Genomic DNA, 25,182 nt, shown 5'->3' on the forward strand with positions numbered 1-25,182 from the left:
GCATAATACGCCTCGTATACGACTGAAATTTGGCCGTGTGAACATACCCTGAAGATGATTTGTTGCCACAACTATACCAAGCAGTTTCGGCATTTATGTGTAGAAATAAATGTACTTTACCCTTTGGAGCATTTCAAGAAGTCACACAAGCCATGACAATGGAAGTCATTCTAAACATTGGATCCTTATCACCTTGTACTAAGACTACAAAAGAGATGTATGAAAACTAGTGCAGATAAAAAAAAAACACAATATTTGCCCACAAGAACCACTCCGATTCCACTCCAAGAATCTCATACTAAATTAATTACTTTTCAGAACAGAGCATGATACTAAGGCCGGATTCACACGAGCATTGCGCATCTCGGAAGTTGAAAACTGCAGTTTTTCACATCCAAGACGTAGATGTAGCGTCCATGACCGCGGACCGTCGCGTTTACTCACCCCATGGCGCCTGGATCTGTGAGTGATGGCTCGCATCTCCTTCCCAGGGTGTTCACTTCCGCTTCGAGTCTGCTGTGTCCCGTAGGGTGCGCACATGGGAATCATCATCATCAATTAGCCCATGATTCCCCTGGACTCTAAGAAGGACCCTGCCCCTTTGTTCATTGCCTGATAATTGTTAGTATTCCCATGTCTGTCTTGCAAATGGTCCCTTAGTGTTATCCTGGTCCCATGTTTACCCGTTCCCTTCTACCTGTATCCTGTATCCCGGTGCTGTGTTCTTGTTCCTGAGCCTGTTAGTGTTGGAGTCGTGTCCTACTGCACCTGCTGTCTTCTGCTATGTCCAGTGTCATCTGCCACGTCTGGCGCAACCTTCTGCACCCTCCTCCATCCATGCTAAAGCCTCGGCCACTGTCTGGACTATTCAGATACCCTAGTGCGGGACTTTGCATTGCTTGGGTGCACTGTTGTTTGGCCAGCTGCCTCCCCGCTACGGCAGTGCGGCCTAGTGGGTCCACATACCCACAGACTGTGACAGTACGCTTAGGCCAAGATGCAAGACCTTCAGTTACGGGAAGACCAACTCCTCCTGTCGGTGAACGCCATTGCACATCGGCTTGTTGCTCAAGCCACAGTCGTCACCGCACCTATTCCTGCTGTTCCTCCTTCTACACCTCCTGTCTGTACTAGTGTTGATCCCCTATGCTTCCTGCCGCTACCTCCTCGCTTTGACGGAGACACAAGGGCCTGCAGGGGATTTCTGAATCAGTGCCGGATCCACTTCAGACTACATGCCAGGGTCCTCTTTTCTGATGACGCCTTCATAATCTCTCTCCTTACTAGCAAAGCCATAACATGGGCAAATCCTCTGTGGGACCAGAGACCCGTGACTTGTAGTGCTTTTTACGGACTTTCCATTTGATATTTGAGTAACCTGGGACAGTTAATTCTGCTGCTGCATCCCTGCTGACCCTACACCAGGGAGACCTCCCCGTGGGTGAGTATGCCATTCAGTTTCGTACCCTGACTGCTGAACTAACCTGCAACAACGAGGCTTTGGTGGCCACATTCTGGCAGGGACTGTCTTCTGGGATTAAAGACGAGCTGGCCGCTCGCGATCTGCCAACTACCCTGGACAATCTCATCCTACTAGCTACCCGGGTTGACATAAGGATCCGGGAGCATTTCCAAGAGATTCTCCGGGAGAGAGGATTTCCTAGGCTGTCTTCTACTTTTCAGCAATCCCTATTGTCCTCTTCAGTTGTCCCACCAGAGGAGCCTATGCAGATGGACCGAGCCAAATTGTCTACCCAGGATAGGCAATGCAGACGCACTTCAGGACTTTGTCTGTATTGCGGCCTCGGAGGCCATGTTGTGCGTTTGTGTCCCCAGAGGCCAGAGAGACCACAGTGCCTAAGATTTGTAGGAGAGACAACCCTAGGCAGAATGGTACCAAATAAAGAATTCAACTAGAAGCTGACCATTCCTGTGACCATAGTATCTGCCGAGAAGACGCACCGGGTTTCAGCCTATCTGGGTCCACGGCAAACTTCATCCAAAAGGATCTAGTGGATCATATCCAGTTGCCCTCAGTTCCCCTGGAGACACCTTTGGCTGTTGCCCCGGTGAATGGACTGCCTCTGCCCGATACGATTGTATCTAAGACCAAGCCGCTGAAGCTCCAAGTTGCACCTCTTCATTTGGAACAAATTTAGTTTCTTGTTTTGCCCAAAGCCATTAATCCTGTTCTGCTGGGCCTGCATTGGCTTCGACTACATTCCCCAGTCCTGGACTGGAATTCTGTAGAGGTTCACCAATGGGGCTCCAAATGCCTCAGTCGCTGTCTGTTGCAGATCTATCCTGTCCAGCCTCCTCGGCCTCAGTCATTGGCAGGATTACCCCCTCATTTCGCTCAGTTTGCGGATGTCTTCAGCAAGAGGGAGGCTGAGACGCTGCCTACACATCGGACTTATGACTGCCCCATTGAACTGGTTCCAAATGCTTCTCTTCCCCGTGGAAAGGTGTATGCTCTCTCCTTGCCAGAGACTCTATCCATGTCGGCCTATATCAAGAAGAATTTGGAGAGGGGTTTCATAGGAAAGTCATTCTACCCGCCCGGGGCCGGGTTCTTGTTTGTTGAAAAGAAAGACGGATCTCTTCGACGCTGCATTGACTACCGTGGTCTCAACTAGATCACGGTCAAGAACAAATAAATGTTGTCCCCTTATATCCGAACTGTTTGACCGTATACGAGGAGCAAGGATTTTTTTCAAAATTAGACTTGAGTGGGGCTTATAATTTGATCTGAATGATATTTTGATCTTCTCCCCAGATCCGACGACTCATCGGAGGGATGTCCGTCAGGTTGTGCTGTGATTAAGGGAGAATCGTGTATATGCCAAGCTGAAGAAATGCGTCTTTGACAAGAATTCTTCCCTTCCTGGGCTACATAATCTCGGATCAAGGTCCCAAGATGGATCCCGAGAAAGTAAAGTCCATTCTGGAATGGCCACGTCCTCAAGGCCTGAGGTCCATACGGCGTTTTTTGGGATTCGCCAATATCTACCGGCAGTTTATCTGTAATGACGGGGGTGGGGAGACAGACAAGTGAGCCCTAATCTACCCGCCACTCAGTCCCTGCCTACTTGCAACGACCCGCCCTAGGCGACGGGGTACAACTGGGCGACGGTCCCTACGCTCAATAAGTGCACGACAGACAAACAGACAAGGGTACACAGAGCTAAGGGGAGAAAGGGGCAGTTGCCCACGGCAACACCGTGAGCAAGAAGAGAAGTGAACAAGCCGAGTCAAACCAGGAGAGTACGAGGTGCCAAACGCAGAGCAGAAGAGTAGTAAACAAGCCGAGTCAAACCGGGAGTGTACGAGGTACCAAACGCAGAGCAGGAGAGTAGTCAGCAAGCCGGGGTCAATATGAAGCAAGGACATTAGTGCAAGAAGCTGCAGCAGGGCCAGGAAACCAAAGGAGAAGAATCACAAGCAAAGGAGGAACAGGAAAGGCAGGTATAAATAGACAGAGGGCGGGAGCTAGCTCCGTCTGGCCAGGCTGCGATAGGTTCTCCCACTCCTAAGCCTGCAACCCTGAGTGGTGGAAGATGGAGTCAGTCTCACAGACATAGAAGCAGGTGCAGACTGATTATCTATGGGCGTTAACCCCGAAGCTGTGCCTGGCAGATCCTTTACATTATCCCAAACTTCTCATCACTGACGGCTCTCATCTCTACCCTTACCAAGATGGGTGTGAGCACCAAGGTGTGGACTCCAGAGGCAGAGTCAGCATTTATTAGCCACAAGAAAGCCTTCACGTCAGCCTCGATTCTCCATCATCCTGACGTGTCTTGGCAGTTTGGCATTGGAGGTAGACGCTTCTTCTGTTGGTGCAGGTGCACTTCTGTTCCAGAGGAGCTCCAAAAGGAAAGGCAGTAGTATGTGGCTATTACTCGAGATTTTGGCCATCAAATTGGCTCTGGAGGAATGGAGACATCTGCTAGAGGGCGCAGCTCACACCATCCTGATCTACACTGACCACAAGAACCTCACCTAACTCCATTCAGCTCAACGACTAAACCCCATCAAGCCAGGTGGTCGCTGTTCTTCACCCATTTCCAATTTGTGCACCACTACCATCCCGCTGACAAGACTGTTAGGGCCGATGCCCTGTCCAGGTCATTTGAAATGGATGACACGGTGGAGTCCCTTCAAAGTATCATAGACCCGTCCTGCATTGTCACTGCCAATCCCTTGCAGATTAGAGACATCCCTCCAGGGAGGACTTTTGTTCGGTTGGCAGACAGGAAAAGAATTCTCCGATGGGGACACCGCTCTAAACTGGCTGGGCACGCTGGTGTTCGTAAGACCCGAAACCTGATTATTCGTCATTTCTGGTGGCCCACGCTATCTAAAGATGTTGTGGACTTTGTCTCTACCTGCACGGTGTGTGCTTCTAACAAGGTTGCTCACTCCAAATCTGCCGGCCGGCTTCAACCCCTGCCTGTACCCAATGTTACCTGGCTTCACATTGCAATGGACTTTGTCACAGACCAACACTGTGTGGGTGGTGGTGGACTGGTTATCGAAGATGGCACATTTTATCCCGCTGCCCGGCCTACCTTCTGCTCCCTGACTGGTGAGTCTCTTCATTCAGCACAACGTCCGCTTGCATGGCTTGCCCCTTCACATCGTGTCCTATCGGGGGGTTCAATTTAGCACAAAATTATGGAGAGCCCTCTGTAAACTCCTGTATGTGAGATTGGACTTTTTCTCAGCCTATCACCCCCAGTCCAATGGGCAAGTCGAGAGGATTAACCAGATCATGGAAAATTATCTCCGCCACTTCATCTCCATGCAGCATGATAACTGGGTACAGCTTCTTCCATCTGCCGAATTCTCATATAACAACCACACAAGTGAGTCCACCACTTCCACACCATTCTACGTTGTGTACAGTCAAAATCCTAGAGTCCTTCCTGTGTCGGCTACATCTCAGGTACCCGCTGCTGACTCTGCATTTGGGTACTTTCTGCAAATCTGGCAACCGACCCGGTCCTCTATTTTGCTAGCAGTCGATTGCATAAAGCGGATATAAAAAGAAGATCTTCCAGGTACCCTGTCTCCTTCGGCTGCCTCCTACCCTCAAAATCCCCAACTCCTTTCATGTGTCCCTCCTGAAAACAGTGGTCCTGAACTGCTGCAGTAAGACTCCCAGTCCCGCAGTTCCTCCTAGCGGTTTATCTGATGTGTTTGAGGTGAGGGAGATCCTGGACTGCAAAAGGGTAGGTGGAAGGACTTTCTATTTGATGGACTGAAGAGGGTTTGGTCCTAAGGAGAGGTCCTGGGAGCCAGAAGAGAACCTCAATTCCCCTGCACTCATTAAGAGGTTCCTCTCTCGCTCTGGCCCCAAGAAGAGGGGGCGTAAGAGGGGGGATACTGTAGCGACCATGGCCGCGGACCGTCTGTATTACTCACCCCCGGTAGCTGCAGCCATGGATCTGTGAGCGCTGGCTCGCATCTCCTTCCCAGGAGATGCCAGTACTCACCTCCGCTCTGGTCTGCTGTGTCCCGTAGGGTTTGCGTGCCTGCTCATGCCCAGCCTTAAAGGGCCAGCGCGCGCACATGGGAATCATCATCATCAATTAGCCCACCATTTCCCTGGACTATAAGAAGGGCCCTGCCCCTTTGCTCATTGCCTGAGCGTTGTTAGTATTCCCATGTCAGTCTTGCAAATGGTCCCTTAGTATTATCCTGTTCCCGTTGTTACCCGTGCCCTGCTACCTGTATACTGTATCCCGTGCTGTGTCCTTGTTCCTGTTAGTGTTGCAGTTGTGTCCTACTGCACCTGCTGTCTTCTGCCACATCCAGTGTCATCTGCCACATCCAGTGTCATCTGCCACATCCAGTGTCATCTGCCACGTCCAGTGTCATCTACCACATCCAGTGTCATCCACCAGGTCTTGTGCTACCTGCTGCACCCACCTCCATCCGTGCTAAAGCCTCGGCCACTGTCTGGAATATTCAGGTACCCTAGTGCGGGACTTTGCATTGCTTGGGTGCTCTGTTGTTTGGCCAGCTGCCTCCCCGCTACGACGATGAGATCCAGTGGGTCCACATACCCACAGACTAGAGTCTATGGAGGGATGCGTGAAGCGTGAAAAAATAGAACATGTCCTATTTTCTCACGGACCCTTCACAAGGTCTGTTGAAACAACGGCCATGTGGACGGCCACATTGAATTACATAAGTCCGTGTGACAGCTGTTGGTTTGACGGCCATCACACGGACGTATATAACACATTCGTGTGAATAACGCCTAAGTGTATTATATTAACCCAGTCAGACATTTTAGTTTTTTTTTCCGTTTTCGTTTCATACTCCCCGCCTTCTAAGAGCAATAACTTTTTATTTTTACGTCAATGGAGGGCTTATTTTTTGCAGGATGAGTTGTAGTTTCTATAGGCACTATTTATTGTACCATATAATTTACTGGGAAACTGAAAAATAATTCTTTGTGGGGTGGTATTGGAAAAAAAACGGATTCCTCCATTACTTTTTGGGTTTGGTTTTTATGTCTTTCACCTTGCGGTAAAATCGACAACTTAACTTTATACTGCTGGTCAATACGATTGCGGCGATATGAAATTTATATAGTTTTTTAATGTTTTACTACTTTTACAAGAAAAAACTATTTGTTAAAAAAAATAGCTTTGTGTCGCCACATTGTGAGAGCCATACATTTTTTATTTTGCCATTTAATGTACATACAACTTTTTGATCACTTTTCTTAGATTATTTTTTAGCGCTAAGGTAATGAAAAAATAGCGATCCAGGCGTGTTAAATTTGTTTTTTTACAGTGTTCACCATGCAAAATAATGTTATATTGTAAAAGTTCAGACTTTTACGGACGCAGCGATACCGACCTTGTTTATCTTTTTTATTTTTTACATTACTTTAGAGGTAAAATGGTAAAAGTTTTTTTTTTGAACGTCTAATATTTTTTTTTTTTGTTTGTACCTTACTGAAAACTTTATTTCATTATCTTTTACACTTTCCATTAGTCCCCTTAGGGGATTTAAACCAGCAATCATCAGATCACTGGTTCAATACACTGCAATACTAATATATCGAAGTGTGTTGCAATTTTTACAGTCTCCTGTTAAACCCTGCCAGAGGCAGCGCTTAACAGGAGAAGAAGGAAGGCAGACCTGGTGTCCGTCATTAGGCCCCCAAGTTGCCACGACAGCCATCAGGACCCTGCTATCTCTTTCTAATGGCTTAGATGCCCCGATCGCTATTTACCGCGGCATCTAAGTGGTTAAATGGCTAGAATCAGACGGATCTCGGTTCCTGGCTGTTAGTGTGAGCGTGAGCCCGCTCCATACTTAACCCACACACCATGATGTACCGACACATTCTGTTGCATTAAGGCGTTAAAGGGGTCTTCTTGTTGTATGCAAATAAAGTTTATTCATTGTGTGAGGAAAAATTCGAAAGACAAAGAATCTTAGAATGAATAAGCATTAAATCTCACCTTCATTCACATCCTAAAAAGACGTATTTGCGTTCCCTAGCTTGGTTTACTGCCCATCAGGTTGGCTACCTGACTGGTCTGATTCTTCAGTTCTCTGCTATCTGACGGCATTCGAGTGAGATGGGTGGGTCGGGAGGGCTTGAAGTTTTTACAACCTAATATGTTTATGGAAAGCCAAAAAAGAAAGGCTTTTGCAATAATTTCGGAGAAGTGTGTTATGTTTATATTGTTACGTCTTCTGTAAACTCTAAGGCTTGATCACATCCGCGTTGGCCTTCCGTTCATGAGTTTGTTTAGACCTTTCCGTAACAGGAACCCATGAAGAGAAAGCCAAACGAAAACCATAGCTTCTGTTTGCATTACCATTGATTTCCGAGGTAATGCTTCCGTTGCGATTGGTTTCTGTTTGTTTCTGTTCCGTAAGGTTTCCATTTTTCTAGCAAAAACAATAATGTAGTTGACTTTGCTGTTGTTTCAGAAACCAATTGCAATGCGAGCATTACCATTGAAATCAATGGTAATGCAATTGGAAGCTATGGTTTCCGTTTGGCTTTCCGTTCATGGGTTCCTCCGACGGAAAGGTCTAATGGAACCCATGAAAGGAAAGCCCAACACTGATGTGAACGAGGCCTTCATAAAAAGATGTTTAAAAAAAACAACAACAAAAAACTTAAGTAGAGCTGAACTAAATATCTTAGTCCAAGTCACGCTCTCATCGGTCCTTCCACTTAAGGACTAATTAACAGATTTTACTGGTTATGTCTTTTTCTGGGACATACAGAAATACTGGGGCACATTTACTAAGGCCTCATGCACACGACAGTATTTTTTCCCACCCGTAAATACTGGCGTAAATACGGGTCCGGTGTCACACGTATTCGACCCGTTTTGCACCAGTATTTACGGGCCCGTGCCTGTAAATACGGGCCCGGTGTCACCCGTATTCCACCCGTATTTACGGGCAAGTTTTTGGCTGCAAAATTACACTGCAGTAATCGGCAGCCCCTTCTCTCTATCAGTGCAGGATAGAGAGAAGGGACAGCCCTTTCTGTAATAAAAGTTAAAGAAATTCATACTTACCCGGCTGTTGTCTTGGTGACGCGTCCCTCTCTTCACATCCAGCCCGACATCCCTGGATGACGCGGCAGCCCATGTAACCGCTGCAGCCTGTGATTGGCTGCAGCGGTCACATGGGCTGAAACGTCATCCAGGGAAGTCGGGCCGGATGTCGAGAGGGACGCGTCACCAAGGCAAGGGCCGGGAGACCGGACTGGAGGAAGCAGGAAGTTCTCGGTAAGTATGAACGTCTTTTTTTTTTTACAGGTTGCTCTATATTCTGATCGGAATTCACTGTCTAGCGTGCTGAAAGAGTTACTGCCGATCAGTTAACTCTTTCAGCACTTTGGACAGTGACTATTTACCGACGTCGCCTAGCAACGCTCCCGTAATGACGGGTGCACACACGTAGTCACCCGTTATTACGGGAGCCCCATAGACTTCTATGGGCTGTCCGTGCCGTTATTACGGCCTGAAATAGGACATGTTCTATCTTTTTCAACGGCACGGGCACCTTCCCGTAAGAAAACGGGAAGGTACCCGTGGCCAATAGAAGTCTATGAGCCCGTTATTATGGGTCGTAATTACGACCCGTAATAACGGGTGTTTTTACGGTCGTGTGCATGAGGCCTAAGACTGGTGTTTCATATGCCAGTCTTAGTAAGAAGCGCGCAGGAGTAAGATGTGGCTGATTTACTAAGAGGCGCATTCTTCTTAATAAATTTGTCACATCTTCTGCTGTCCATGCGCCAGAAAGGAAAATCTACCTCATCTATGAGCTGGCAAAGATTTCCTCTCTAATTTCTGCCAGTTTCTGGTAAATGTGTCGGGTTGTGGGTGGCCCCACCCCGTCCGTTTTTTAAAATGCTGTGAGCTGCATAAAAATGCATGTTTTACCTGCCTCTCTACATATCAGATCAGCAGGCAAAAGCACAGCTTAAGCAGCTCTCCAGTGTGAGCACACTGCATATAGTGGCCCATATCTCAGCTTTCCCTAAGTCTAAAAACTATTGTGATGATAAGTTGTTTTTTTGTTTATTTAGCCATTTACTACACTGTGAAGACCAATTGGCTGTGATTCAAGATGGCTGCCATAGTGACTACACAATCATCATATCCAGTGCTGCACAGACTATCGGTCAGAACTATAGATGAGGAAATAGAAAGAATTGAAAATGGAAACAGCAGGTAAAGTAATCCATCACTTCATGTATCATGCAAAATGAGATACATTACAAAACAAAAAAGGCTAAAAATATTTTAGGCGCAGCTCTGTGACAAAAGATCCTAATGGAGCCTCCAGCACAGATGTAAACATAACTTAACAAGCATTAACGTAGCCACAGCCACTCACTCACTCACTCACTCACTCACTCACTCACTCACTCACTCACTCACTCACTCACTCACTCACTCACTCACTCACTCACACCCCTGTTCTTTACTGCACTAGTTCTTATTCCATTGTTTTGACACCAGTGAGTATCTGATATTCTTTCTGAAACACTGAGAGATGTTTTTTGTAATATTGGGGATACATCCAGCCAAACAAAATATTAAATGCCCATGAGCCTAGATACAGCAGATGAATCGTATGGAACAGGTCTTTCATATGATGTCGGGACATTTGCCATTCTTATGCCAGAGTAGGGCTATGTTTGGGCACTACGTTTCCCATATACATTGGGAAATGATCCCAACTAATATATGACTTATGTGGCTAAAGAGTTCTATTACCCAGATATATGCCAAAAGCACGCCCCTTTTGGCATTATTTTGTCTGGCGCGTCAGTAAGCCTTTGCCTCAACTGTATTGAAATGTGTAATGGACTATGCATACAACTGTATGCAAAAAACAAATCATATATTTTTTACAATGGGATTCAATTGCAGATTCTTGCATCTATATAGACACCCAGTTGAATATGTCTTGGGCATATGTTTGGCAGCACTTTCAAGTGTATCTTGGTAATGCCCAAACGTGGTGGGATCCTAGCTGTTGAATTGCAATTTGGATGGCTATGCTTGAAAATACTCTTTGTAGTAGGGCTGGGTGATTTTGCCCAAAAATTTAAATCTAGATATTTTTTCAACACATTGGGTGCTTTTCGATTTGAATCTTGATATTTCTTATTTTTTTCTCTTCTGTTTTTCTATCAGTAATACCAAGAGATAATTAAATACATTTTCTGTTATCATAAATACAATTGGAAAAATTTAAATCTAATTGATTATAACTTCTGTGTTCCCTGGCAGGGAACAGTTTAACAGAATCTATAATCAATGAGGCAATGCGTGCACTAACATCCCTCTCTACCCGTCACCACCTCAGCCGGTCTCCGACATTGCCAGATTCAAACTACCGTGATTGGACCGTGAAAAATGGCCAGATTTCCCGGCCTGACTATGGTACATAATAACAGGACTCCTGGCATCATAGTAATTTAGGCTACAATCACATGACAGTGAAAAAAAAGTGGCCATTGGCCATTAAAAACTGATCAATGGTCAGTTTTTTTATGTCCATTTTGCATCAGTGTCTCCAAATTCCCATCCATTTCCAGTCCGTCTTTCATGTCAGGGTAGATAGTGCCCCAGTGCCCACATATAGTTACATAATGCCATAGTGCCCACATGTAGTGACAGTGCCACAGTGCCCATATGTAGTGACACCCCCCAATATAGTGCCACAGCGCCCATGTAGACAGTGCCACACCTGCTTGCAGATAGCACCCCCTTGCAGATAGCACCCCCATGTAGATCATACCCCACCTTGTAGATCACAGCACCACCCCCTCCCTTGTAGATAGCACCCCTACATGTAGATTTCACCCCCACATGTAGATCGCAGCACTACCCCCCTCCCACGTAGATCGCACCCCCATCCCCCTTGCAGATCGCAGCACCACCCCCCTTCCTTGTAGATTGCGCCGCTGTTGCTGCCACTAGGAGCTGAATCCCCGGCCAGAGGTTGCCGATGCTTTGGCCGGGGATTCAGCTCCTAGTGGGAGCTACAGCGGGCGATCTATAAGGGGGGGGGGGGGTTGTGGTGCGATCTACAATGTACAAGGGGGGGTGTGATCTATAAGGTACAAGGGGAAGTGCAATTTACAAGGTACAAGGGGGGGTGCGATCTGCAAGCAGGTTCTATCTACAGCGGCGCGATTTATAAGGGGGGTTGTGGTGCGATCTACAAGGTACAAGGGGGGTGCTATCTACAGCGGGGCGGTGTGGCTATGTACTAGGAGTCTCTACTTCCCTGCGGAACTGCTGTTCTGTACTGTATCATTTTGTTCAGTACAGAACAGCAGTTCCGTACGGGAAGCAGAGACAGAACGGGGCGGACCAGGAAGTGACAAGGCGGCGGGGTGGAGCTTCCTCCCGCAGCACGGCGCGATGGCGCCACTAAATAATCGATTCTACGATTCTGTTAAACAGAATCGTGGGAGTCCTTGAGGGCAAATTAATCTAATTGATTTGATTAATCGCCCAGCCCTACTTTGTAGATCTGCCAATGACATGGTGCAGTGGTATGACGTGGAAGGTGGTGAGGTTCATTTTTATTGGGTTGTCTTGAATTGATGCATATATATTTCTGTGGGGGCTAATCTTAATTTGGGATACTTTCCTATTACAATAGAATACCCCTGATCATTTAATGACTGTTCTCTTGTTGGTCTGAGGAGTTGAACATTAAATTTAAGCTCTCCTTTTGGCCAACTCATGTCCTAAATATTTAGCACCAGTAATTCAAAAAAGTAATTAACCGTTAACATAGATTACCGTATATCAGAAAGCTTTTATACTCACCTTGGGTTCTATAAAAACATTAAGGGTGTAGTTCCAAATGCACGGTTTTGCCACTATTATGAAAATCGTTGCAAAAGCCACAACCAAAGTGACTCCACATCCTAGGCAAGGATCACACACGCAGTTTTCATGAAGTTTATTTTTAGCCAAAGCCAAAAGTGGATCCAAATGGAAGGAAAGGTATAATGAAAAGACTGATGAATCTGCTTTCTTTTGTGTCCACTCCTGTGTTTAGCTAAAAAAAAGTAAAAAAACTGCATCAAAACTGGATGTGTAATCCTAGCCTTACGTAGCGGTTGAGGTGCAGTTAAAAAAACACATCAAAAATGCATCTGAAAAACCACATGCGGTTTAACCGCAATTTGGTGCGTTTTTCAATGTGGTTGCAGTTAAAAAACATAACCACATCAATAAACGCCTAAAATTGCAGTAATGTGTTTTTGATGCGGTTTTTAACTGCACCTCAACTGCTTAGGCCCCATGCACATGACCCAATTTTTCATCCGTAATTAGATCATCCTTATGGGCTACGGACACCTTTCCGTATTTTTATGGATGGGTGTTCGTGCCGAAGAAATGATCCGCAAATTATAGAACATTTCCTATTCTTGTCCGTAATTACGGCACAAACTCCCCATAGTCCATGGGCTCTTCTTCAATTACGGACGGCTACGAATGTGCATCCGTAGCCATCCATAATTGCGGAAGTGTTGCTATGCGACGCCAGGGGATTACCCAAGATTCCTCCATTTTTTTTGCGGATCCGTAAATACGGATGAACTACCGATTCACTACGGACCGTATTTGTGGACAGCGTGCCGTATATGCAGATGAGTTGCGGACGACTACAGATACGTATTTGCGGACAGTATTTGCGGATGCATAAAAATATGGTCGTGTGCATGGTGCCTTAGTGTGAATATACTCTTAAGGGGTTGTCCAGCATGAGAAAAAATGGTCTGCTGATTTTCCAGAAACAGCGCTACGTCTGTCCATGAGCTGTCTCTGGTATTGCAATTCAGCTTTATTGATTGAGTTTTAAAAAAAGAGATGCAATCCCATACACTGCTGATGGACAGACATGGCGCTGTTTCTGGAAAATCAGCGGACCATTTATTCTGAAACTGGACAACCATTTTATTGCTACAATAACAAAAATTTAAATGACTAAATACAGCCATGGCTTGTGGGATAACAGGATTACAACAGGGCGATCCAGCATAAAATCATCTTTTGACATATCGGAAGGTGTTATTGGTGGAGGTCTGAGCTCAACCCCTACAACTTCCCCAGTTAAAGGGACCACAGGACTCTACATAGTGCCCAAACCATAACTAGAAATCTCGGAATCAATTCCTGCTCTACTATACCATTAACATCATAATAATTATAATAACAATTCTGATTATGAGGCATAGACAAGGGGATTCTGGCAGGAGAGGGGATCCATATTTGGCTTTCTACTCAGAGTTTCCACCATTTTCCTCTGACAAGCACAAGGCATCTCTCAGTGAATGACACCAATGAATGTATATAATGTTATTGATTGAATATAACACGTTTTATGTTACTTTTAGGTTAGGATTTCTCCTGTAGAGGGGTGGTTAGCATTTCTTCTGATTCTCATTGCCTCTAAATATTAATGACAGGATTTTATTCACAAGAGCACAGAGCTCATCTCAAGTATTAATATTCTCTCTCTTCCTTTGATGTGCAAGTCGCCTCGGAGATGCAAGGACAGTGCTTGTAGTTCAGCACTGCTATGTTTTACGGACAATTTCACTGACTTTACGTATTGACTTTACATTCACACCTTACAGGACCTGTACACAGGGAAATTACCATAATAATCCATCCGATTCTGAGCAGTCACAATGATAATTTCTGAGTATAAATGCTCAAAGGATCAGAGATAAATGATATAAGTATAGTTAATGGGAATTGTTCATAAATAAAAATGATCACTATTGATTAATTTGTAATATGTAAATAGTCGTCTACTGACTTATCCTACCGTATTCCTAGTATAAACCAATATATGAATAAAGTCGTTCATAGTACATGCGATATTGCTGTTCGGTGAAGTAAATAAAGTGTAGCGTGAAATGTACCTTCAGTCATGTTATTTCATGGATATTAAACATAACTTATTTAGGCCTCGGGAGCCTGTTTAGAGTAGTCCCTGACGCCTTTGGTGCCCCCGCACGGCACTATTTTACAGAGGTATTCTCTAGAAGCATTGATTCTAATATAGCATCTGATGGAACGTGGAATAATCGAGAGGCATAGAAAGGTGCAGTAGGAATTCATAGACTTCTATTGGTGCCATATTATTACTCAGAGGCTGCACAGAGTTAGGTGCATAAGGCCTTCTAGGATATGTTGTGCAGACAAAAATATTACACAAACATGTCTATTACAATTAAAAGTTATTTCCATTTTGTTTGCTTGTTAAAGCTTTAAATATGGCCACCAACATGAATCCACTAATTCACACGACAGTTTCAGAACATTGATGTTCTATGGGTGTATTCACACGGCCGTTTTTTTAACGGCCCAAGAATAATGGCCGTCAAAAAATAGGTCAAGTCCTATCTTTGGCCGTTTTCACAGCCATTTGACCCCATTGAAGTCAATGGTTCCGTTTTTAACAGCTGTCAATACGTGTAACAACCGTTAAAACGGATCTGTGACATGGAGATTTGCAAGGGAACTATTAGTTCCCTTGCTGGCTATCGGCGGTATACTCACCGATGATGTCATCGCACCGCCTTGGCAGATCCCGTGCAGATGAGAGACCACACGGGAAGAAGATGAGAGACGGCGCTGCATCAGTGAGTATGTAGGGCAGCCAAAAGTTAAATGTAGTGTATTGTTGCGCTCACTACAAGGGTAGTGTGGCGTTAGTATAGGGGGCATTGTACATAGTGGTCAACTGTAGTGAATTTTCCGGGACTGTCCAGAATTTACAGAGGCAGTCCCTGAAAATGCCTACAGGGAGGGTGTGGGAGGGTGTGTGTGGCCTCAACTACAGGGGGTCTGTGTGGCATCATCTACATCGGGGCTGTGTGGCATCATCTACAGGGAGGCTGTGTGGCATCATCTACAGGTGAGCTGTGTGGCATCATATACAGGGAGGCTGTGTGGCATCATCTATAGGGTGGCTGTGCGGCATCATCTACAGGGGGTCTGTGTTGCATCATCTACATCGGGGCTATGTGGCATCATCTACATCAGGGCTGTGTGGCATCATCTACATCGGGCCTGTGTGGCATATACAGGGGGTTTGTGTGGCATCATATACAGGGAGGTGTGTGGCCTCATATACAGGGAGGCTGTGTGGCATATCCAGGGGGTCTGTGTGGCATCATCTACAGGGGGTCTGTGTGGCATCATCTACAGGGGAGCTGTGTGGCATCATATACAGGGAGGCTGTGTGGCATCATCTACAGGGGGGCTGTGTGGCATCATATACGGGGAGGCTGTGTGGCATCATCTACAGGGGGCTGTGTGGCATCATCTACAGGGGGGCTGTGTGGCATATACAGGGGTTCTGTGTGGCATCATCTACAGGGAGGCTGTGTGGCATCATCTACAGGGGGGCTGTGTGGCATCATATACAGGGGTCTGTGTGCCATCATCTACGGGAGGCTGTGAAACAATCATGATAATGACCTTCCTTTGAGTGTTTTCAGGCGGTTGGGACAAAAAAAGCCTGACAAATAAATTCATCAGTTTTTTTTTAACGCCCATGAAAAACAGATGCAAAACGGATGTCAAACGGTCATTAAAAATGGACAGACTGACTAGAAATGCATGACAATTTTGAGATACACTGATGCAAATCCGCCATGAAAAACTGACAGTTGATCTGTTTTTAATGGCCATTTTTTTTCACTGTTGTGTGAATATAGCCTAAAGCTTTAAACTAGCGGGGTTATGAGAGCAACTACTATACAGTCCATTAAACTAAAGTGGGGAGTGCTAAAACGACATGTCCGTAATATCATGACTAGTTAACTTTTCTATTTGTATTTACAGAACGATATAAGCAGCACTCCTGAATAATTGCAAATGATTTCAAACAAAATACCATCTCATTTTCATTATTAGGGTATGTTCACACGGCCTATTTACGGACGTAATTCGGCGTTTTTGCCCCGAATTACGTCCGAAAATAGCGCCTCAATAGCGCTGACAAACATCTGCCCATTGAAAGCAATGGGCAGACGCTTGTCTGTTCACACGAGGCGTGTATTTACGCGCCGCTGTCAAATGACGGCGCGTAAATAGACGCCCGCGTCAAAGAAGTGACCTGTCACTTCTTTGGCCGTAATTGGAGCCGTTATTCATTGACTCCAATGAATAGCAGCGCCAATTACGTCTGTAATGGACGCGGCGTTCAAGCGCCTGCACATGCCGTTACGGCTGAAATTACGGGGATGTTTTCAGGCTGAAACATCCCCGTAATTTCAGCCGTTACGGACGCCCTCGTGTGAACATACCCTAAGGGTATGTTCACACGCTGAGCCAAAAACGTCTGAAAATACGGAGCTGTTTTCAAGGGAAAACAGCACCTGATTTTCAGACGTTTTTTGAGCAACTCGCGTTTTTCGTGCCGTTTTTGCAGCGTTTTTTCGGCCGTTTTTGGAGCTATTTTCAATAGTCCATGAGAAAACGGCTCCAAAAACGTCCCAAGAAGTGTCCTGCACTTCTTTTGACGAGGCTGTAATTTTACGCGTCGTCTTTTGACAGCGACGCGTAAAATGACAGGTCATCGGCACAGTACATCGGCAAACCCATTGAAAGCAATGGGCAGATGTTTGCCGACGTATTGGAGCCGTCTTTTCAGGCGTAATTCGAGGCGTAAAATGCCTCCACTACGCCTGAATATAGGTCGTGTGAACCCAGCCTAAAGATCCACAGGTAGCTAATGTGAATTATGCTTCAGGTGTCTCTGATGTTTTCTATACCTGGATACTTAGATTTTTTTTAATGTGGTTTGGTGGGTAAACAGATGACCACAACGCTAAAGCCTTGTTCACATGGGGCTAAAAAAACAAAAAAAAAAATGAAGTTTTTTACGCGTTTTTGGCACGTAATTAGGACTCCCATTGATTATGTTAATTAGCCGCATTTTCCGCGCCAAAGAATTGACCTGACGCTTTCTTTATACAACGCGTTTTTTAAACACGCGCGTTTAAAAAAAATGTGTTGTATGCACTAACAATGCGCTTTCCCATTCATTTTGTTTTTGATGCATTTTTCGGAGTGTAAAACGTGCCAAAAAACATGTCGAGTACACACAATAGGAACAGGGCCTAAGTGTCAGTTCTTTCATTAAATGTGTCAATGTGTGAAAACTCATTTATTTTCCAATCAGAGACGAAGAAACAGAGCCAGCGGTGACCTCACTGTAAACTCATTACGGACAAGCTCCCTGCTTATTCCTATTAGCTGTTACCTGGCAAACAGTCCCTCTTTGAGACTCTTATATAACACTGCCACCTACAGCCCTTTTCATATCACAAAGTATTTTTAAATATTTCTTACTAGCCATGAAGCAGTAACAATCATATACGTTATTATAAAGCAGTCACATTGCATATATATATATATGATGGCTAATCTCGTCTCTTAGGGGGATGCAGAATACACATGGAGTTACGGTACTCATTTATTTACTTTTAATGATTGGCCTGAAATTTCTAATAATGGACATTCTGCCAAAATTTTACATCAGTGCCATCAGTTGTTCAGCATATTCACTAAAATAGCTCAGAGATACGTGCGTTTTTTTTTTTCAAGCGATACACCGATCAGCCATAACAAAATTACAAAAAAAATCATCTAATATTGAGCTTGTGCTACCAACACAGTTCTGACCCATCAAAGGCATGGACTCCACAAGTTCTCTGAAGATGTCATGTGGTATCTGGCGCCAAGATGTTAGCAGCAGATCCTTCAAGTCCTGTTGGTTGCAAGGTATGGCCTCCATGGATCTAAATTGTTTTTCCAGTACATCCCACAGATGCTCGATCCGATGAGATCTGGGGAATTTGGAGGCCAATTCAACACCTTAAACTCTTTGTCATGTTCCTCAAATTATTTCCGAACAATTTTTGCAGTGTGGCAGGGCACATTATCCTATTAAAAGAGGACACTGCCGTTAGGAAAACCATAAAGGAGTGTACATGGTTTGCAACAATGTTTAGGTAGGTGGTACCTATGTGTCAAAGTAATGGAAGGATGCAAGGTTTCCCGGAAGAACATTACCTAGACTAGAGCATCACACTGCTTCCATTGGTCTGCCCTCTTCCCATAGTGCATCCTTGTGCCTTCTCTTTCCCAGGTAAGCAACGCAAACACACACCTGGGCATCCACACGATGTAAAAGAACACGTGATTTATCAGACCAGGCCCTCTTCTTCCATTTCTTCTGATGTTCACGTGCCCTTTGTAGGCGCTTTTGGCGGTGGACAGGGGTCAGCATGGCACTCTGACTTCTCTGTGGCTACACAGCCTCATATACAGCAAGCTGTGATGCACTGTGTTCTTACATCTTCATATCATAGCCGGAAATAACTTTTTCAGCAATTTGTGCTACAGTAGCTCTTCTGTGGTATCAGAACAGATGGGCTAGCCTTCGCTCCCCACGAGCTTCAATGAGTCTTGGGCACCTAAGACCCTGTCACCGGTTGTTATTTCTTGGTTCACTTTTGGTAGATCCTAACCACTGCATACTGGAAACACCCCACAAAATCTGCCGTTTTGGAGATGCCCTTACCCAGTCATCTAGCCATCACAATTTGGCCTTTTTCAAAGTCATGCAGATTCTTACGCCTTCCAATTTTCCTGCTTCTAAAACATCAACATCATAAACTGACTGTTCACTTGCTGCCTTATGTATCCCACTCTCAGATTGGTGCCATTATCAATGTTTTTGACTTCTCCTATCAGTGGCTATAATGTTATGACTGATCGGTGTATATTGGCATGCCAAAACCAATTCACTGAGATATAGGACATATAGTAGAGCACTAAAGTAGAAGGGAGCAGTAACATACAAAGCTATCAAATAAATGTTTTAGCAATTGCCAACTTTAGCCTCATCCCTGGAGGTTCTTAAGGGTAAGTTCACACTGAGTTTTTTTACATGTTTTATGACGTCGGAAAACGCGCCAAAAAATGTCTGAAAATGCCTTCCATTGATTTGGGAGGCAAAGCCGTTTTTTTCCCGCGAGCGGAAAAACCGTCTCGTGGGAAAAAGAAGCGACATGCCCTATCTTAGGGCGTTTACGTCACTGACCTCCCATTGACCTCAATGGGAAGCAGAGAAAGCGTATTTCGCTGCGTTTTTTGCCCGCGGCGCTCAATGGCCGCGGGTGAAAAACACTGCAAAAATCGGCGTGCAGACAGAGCAAAATCTGCCTCAAAATTCCAAACAGAATTTTGAGGCAGATTTTCTGCCTGCAAAGAACTCTGTGTGAACAGGGCCTTAGATATCGCTGGTCTTATAATTCAATATTTAGAAGCAGACATTATTTTAAAAAATAACTTTAATGAATTACAGCAACATAAAAACACAAGTGATAATAAAAGTGTACTAGCACATATAAACAATAATGCAATATAACAATAATGACTTAAATCAAACTAATAATTAGATAAAGTAATTGAGATTGAAATTTAGACAATAACAATACACTTAGCTGATTTTACAGTCTGCATATCCTTCAGATTATATTCCAAGGAAAGGAGTTCCGTGCCAGTCATAGGCAGGCAGAGCTGTACATTTATTTCACACATTCATGTCGCAGCACAATCTACATTGTATATCAGGGTAATAGAGAGAGGTTGGGTCCAGCGCTTTGAAATAGAAGTAAAATGGAAGCTGTTTCCAAGTTTAATGGTCTTAGTTATAAAGGTCCAATGGTGTGGAGTCCTGGTGTGCAGAAATGGGGGAGTGTAGATCCTTAGAGCCTACGCGTTTCGGACGACTCCAGCGTCCTTAGACTTGGATATGATTTGCAACATAATAACCAGAATATTGTGAAAATGTTGCAGGATAAAAGAAAACCCTTCTTCAGTTTTATTTGGTAGAAAATAACACATTATATGTTCTTTAGAAATGTGGCAAGCACTTGTGAAAAATTAGCAACACACCCAAACTGAAAAGTGTTGGTCATGAGGATAGCATGACAAAATTGTGGCCAGATGCTGCATAAGTAATGCATGTATGGACCCAATTTTCTACTACAGATGTACTCTCATAATGGACCATATCCAAGTCTATGTGGGCCATTCCGTAAGGGTATGTTCACGCGAGGTCATTACGTCCGTAATTGACGGACGTATTTCGCCCGCAAGTACCGGACCGAACACAGTGCAGGGACAGTGTCTCGTACTGAAAACATGATTACAGTACGGGACAGTTGTCCGGCAGCGAGGCAGGGACTCCTAGCGCCGTACATAACTATGATGCTAGGAGCCCGGCTCCCTGCACTGTGTTCGGTCCGGTACTTGCGGCCGAAATACGTCCGTCAATTACGGATGTAATGACCTCGTGTGAACATACCCTAACAGTCACATCATGCGAATCACATCAGTAATTCCCAGTACAGTAAGACTCATTCACCCATGGCGGATTTGACACAGATTTTGTCAAATTCGACTACAAACTGTATCCCATCCATGTGAATGGGCTCTCCACAACCCGTTTACATGTTCCGGGAAAAGGTCTGTCCTTGTGGAAATAAGTAGAATGTGGATCTGCTGCACACCCGCAACAAATCCGCGGCCCATCCACAGCAGAAATGCCTCCGATTTCTGCCACTGATCATGTAAGAATTTGTGTCGGATTTGCATATTGTGTGATTGTAGCCTAACACGTTACAGATATTCCAGTAGTAATGCAGGATGTTAAAAGGAAAAGTTAGTGATAACATTGGAGGTGGCTTTACAAGAAGTTTGGTTATAATCTGTTGATACGTTTTAAAAAGCTGAGACTAACATCTGTTAAAGGGGTATTTTGGTTTCAACAAATATATGTTATTCCTTGTATAATGAAAAGGTATACACATTTCCGAAATACTGTCTGCATCATTTCCTTGTGGTTTTCAATATCTCTGCTTGCTGTCATTCAAAAAGACCTTAATAGTTTACTCTCAAAGGAAATAATTCTGTCCATGTTCATATGATGGACACACAGGTAATGGATTGGTTAGAAAAGTACAGTTGAATCCAATGGTAGAGCAGGGAGCTGTAAGGTCCATTCACTATTTATCACCGGGCGCTCACGGCTCTGCCCAGACATGTACAAAGCAGTGATGTCATCGTTCCGGTCTGCGCTGAGCCACACAGATCGTAGGAGCAGAGGAATCTCCACCATTTGTCGTTTGAACGGGGTTAGGTGAGTATATATTTTATTAGGCACTGTTATGGGGGTATTAAACTGTGTGGAGTGCAGATATGGGGCAGTTATAAGAGTACTATACTGTGTGGGGGCAGCTGTGGGGGGCATTATACTGTGTGGGGGGCAGCTATAGGAGGCATTATACTGTGTGGGTGCAGCTGTGGGGAGCATTATACTGTGTGGAGTGTAGCTATAGGGGGCATTATACTGTGTGGACGGCAGCTATAGGGGGCATTATACTGTGTGGAGAGCAGCTATATGAGCAATATACTGTGTGGAGGGCAGTTATAGTGGTATACTGTGTGGAGGGCAGCTATAAGGGCATTATACTGTGTGGAGGGCAGTTAAGGGGGCATTATACTGTGTGGAGGGCAGATATAGGGGCATTATACGGTGTGGAGGGCAGCTATAGGAGGCATTATACTGTGTGTAGGGCAGTTGTAGCGGCTTTATACTGTGTGAAGGCAGCTATGGGGGCATTATACTGTGTAGAGGGCAGTTATGGGGGCATTATACTGAGTGGAGGGCAGCTATAGGGGCATTATACTGTGTGGAGGGCAACTATAGGGGCATTGTACTATATGGAGGGTAATTAAGGAGGGCATTATACTGTGTGGAGGGCAGTTATGGGTCGCAATATACTGTGTAGGGGGCAGATTTAGGGGCATTATACGGTGTGGGGGCATTATAATGTGTGGGGGCAGCTAAGGGGCATTAATGTGTGGGGACAGCTATGGGGGCATTCTGATGTGTGGTGAGAGCTATGGGGCAATATACTGTGTGGGGGCAGTGTCGGGGTATATTATATACAGTAGTATACAGCAGGCACAGGGGATAAATATTAAAGAGGCTCTGTCACCACATTATAAGTGCCCTATCTCCTACATAAGGAGATCGGCGCTATAATGTAGGTGACAGTAATGCTTTTTATTTTAAAAAAACGATCTATTTTTACCACTTTATTAGCGTTTTTAGATTTATGCTAATGAGTTGCTTAATGCCCAAGTGGGCGTATTTTTACTTTAGACCAAGTGGGGGTTTTGTTAGGCTTCGTTACTCTGTCTGTGGTAGTTACAGCAGAGGACGCGTAATCTCGCGAGATTACGCGGTAAATGACAGGTTACAACGAGATCACGCTTCCTCTGCTGTAACTACCATAGAAACAGTAACGAAGTGCAGAGATTGTGAATAGACATCCCGTGGAATGCCTATTCACTGTCTAAACACTTCAGTATTGTTAATGTGTTAGTATAAGACAGCACATAAGGATCTAGCAGGATCCCTATGCGCTGTGTAAATGAATGGAGAGGAGTGCATGATGCTGATTGGTCAGCGTCATACACTACCCTGTACAACGCCCACTTGGTCTAAAGTAAAAATACGCCCACTTGGGCATTAAGCAACTCATTAGCATAAATCTAAAAACGCTAATAAAGTGGTAAAAACAGATAGTTTTTTCTAAATAAAAAGCATTGCTGTCACCTACATTATAGCGCCGATCTCCTTATGTAGGAGATAGGGCACTTATAATGTGGTGACAGAGCCTCTTTAATTCAATGGCGTAGCATGCAAATAAGGGGTGTGATACACAAAAAGGGGTGTGGCCTAAATATTCGTTCATTAATCGTAACCCAGGTTACATGTTCAATTAATCGTGATTTTGATTTAGGGCATAATCGTCCAGCCCCAGTATGTATACTTTGTATCCTCCTGTCATTTAATACTATCATTTTACCCCCAACAAGATATAACCCAGTTTTTTCCTTTCATTTTAAAGGGCCCATTCCCTGTGCGAGGACACCTCATCGGAGCTGCAACGGGTTATTGCATTGGATGCTAGAGGCCTTACTGAGTCCCGCAGGAGCTCATTCACAGGAAGGGGAGGACTGGCCAGGTAATAGACACAGAAAATAATTTTATGAATTCAGCATTGACAGGCTCCTCTAGATCATATTATGTACTGTAAACCCATGAGTCTTTAATATACATATGTAGCAAACTTGACTCTGATAACTTGCTGCAGCATGATATCACACAACAAAAGACGTTGAAAAGCCATTGAAAAAGTCAATTTAAAGTTTCTTGCCACGGTGTATCCAATGCGTTAAGAGTCAAGATAAAGATGGCCACATCTGTATATCTTTAATATGTACCTCTGAGTTAAATACATGAGTTCTTGTATTTTTCTGTACAAAATTATTTTACATCATGTATATGTTAGGCCTCCTGCACACGGCCATAGCTGTGTGCACAGTCCGTGATTACGGCACAGGCGGGCAGTGGAGTGTCATCCGCAGGCCGTCCGCAATCACGGACCCTGCAGACACAAGATGTACGTTAAATTCATTGAGCCCGGACCGCAATTGCAGATCATAGAATGACATGTCCTATTTCTTTTGCAGTCCGGGCTCTAGGCAATGCACGGACCATGGAAACCACGGTTGTGTGCATTGGCCCATAGGTTAGCATGTGTTTTATACTATCCACAATTGCGGTTCCACATTTCCGGATAGTATACAGCCGCAAAACTATGGTCGTGTGCATGACGCCTTAATGAAATGAACGTGTATTTAGAAATAAGCTTTATGTGTCTACTATAATAATTCAGTGTACAGCTGGGATTTATTTTGGTGTCTATTTATTTCAATGTAGTTGTATGAATCTACAGTGGTGTGTGACCCTTTAGAATTTAATGGATTTTTGCATGGATTTGATTATTTTCAGGTCATAATAGTCATGAAATATATTATGACAAACCAAAAAAACTTAAAGGATATATTTCTATATTTATTTGTCAGGAAAAAAGCGTAAACTCATACTCTGATTGTAATTAAAGGGAATCCCTTTTAACATCATGTTGTTTTAAGGTCCTGGATTTTGTACTGATTGTTTTCCTAATATATTTTAATAGAGGTCAGAGTTTTATTTTTCTGATACAGATTTTCAAATCCCGTGCATAGAAATAAATATTAAATTCTGTCTTCTGGTAGTGGCCACTAGGGGGAGCTTCTGATTTACATGCAATGATTACAATCTGTCTTGGTAGTGACATCAGCATGATTTTTTTTTGCTGGAATGCCATTCTCATGTTGGATTGTCGTCTTAGGGCCTATGCACACGATCGTAGTTTTCATCCGTAATTACGGATGAAATTGCGGACCCATTAATCTCTATTGGCCATGGATACCTTTCCGTATATTTACGGATGTGTATTCGTGCCATAGAAATGATCCGCAAAATACAGAACATGTCTTATTCTTGTCCACAATTGCGGATGGCTACGAATGTGTATCAATAGCCGTCAAATTCGTATTTGCAGACAGTAAAAACCCTTAGGGTCGTGTGCATGAGGCCTTAGGATTTCACCATATCTAATTTTGCTCATTTCATGTTCCATTTTTTCTCAGTTCTGTC

The 25,182-nt window shown here is 44.4% G+C and overlaps 1 protein-coding gene across 2 annotated transcripts in view; it reads left to right on the forward strand.

The window, feature by feature from the left end:
- The window catches only part of CNGA3 (cyclic nucleotide gated channel subunit alpha 3), a 78,567-nt gene that overhangs the window by 18,948 nt on the left and 34,437 nt on the right, over positions 1 to 25,182 (forward strand). For both annotated transcript variants that reach the window (XM_075850318.1, XM_075850317.1), the window contains exons 2-3: positions 9,587 to 9,731; positions 23,546 to 23,662. In XM_075850318.1, coding sequence (XP_075706433.1) covers positions 9,628 to 9,731; positions 23,546 to 23,662 — 221 coding nt within the window. In that variant the 5' untranslated portion in view covers positions 9,587 to 9,627. The remainder of the gene's footprint in view (positions 1 to 9,586; positions 9,732 to 23,545; positions 23,663 to 25,182) is intronic.

Source organism: Rhinoderma darwinii, chromosome 2, assembly GCF_050947455.1.
Source record: "Rhinoderma darwinii isolate aRhiDar2 chromosome 2, aRhiDar2.hap1, whole genome shotgun sequence".
Lineage (NCBI taxonomy): Eukaryota > Metazoa > Chordata > Amphibia > Anura > Rhinodermatidae > Rhinoderma > Rhinoderma darwinii.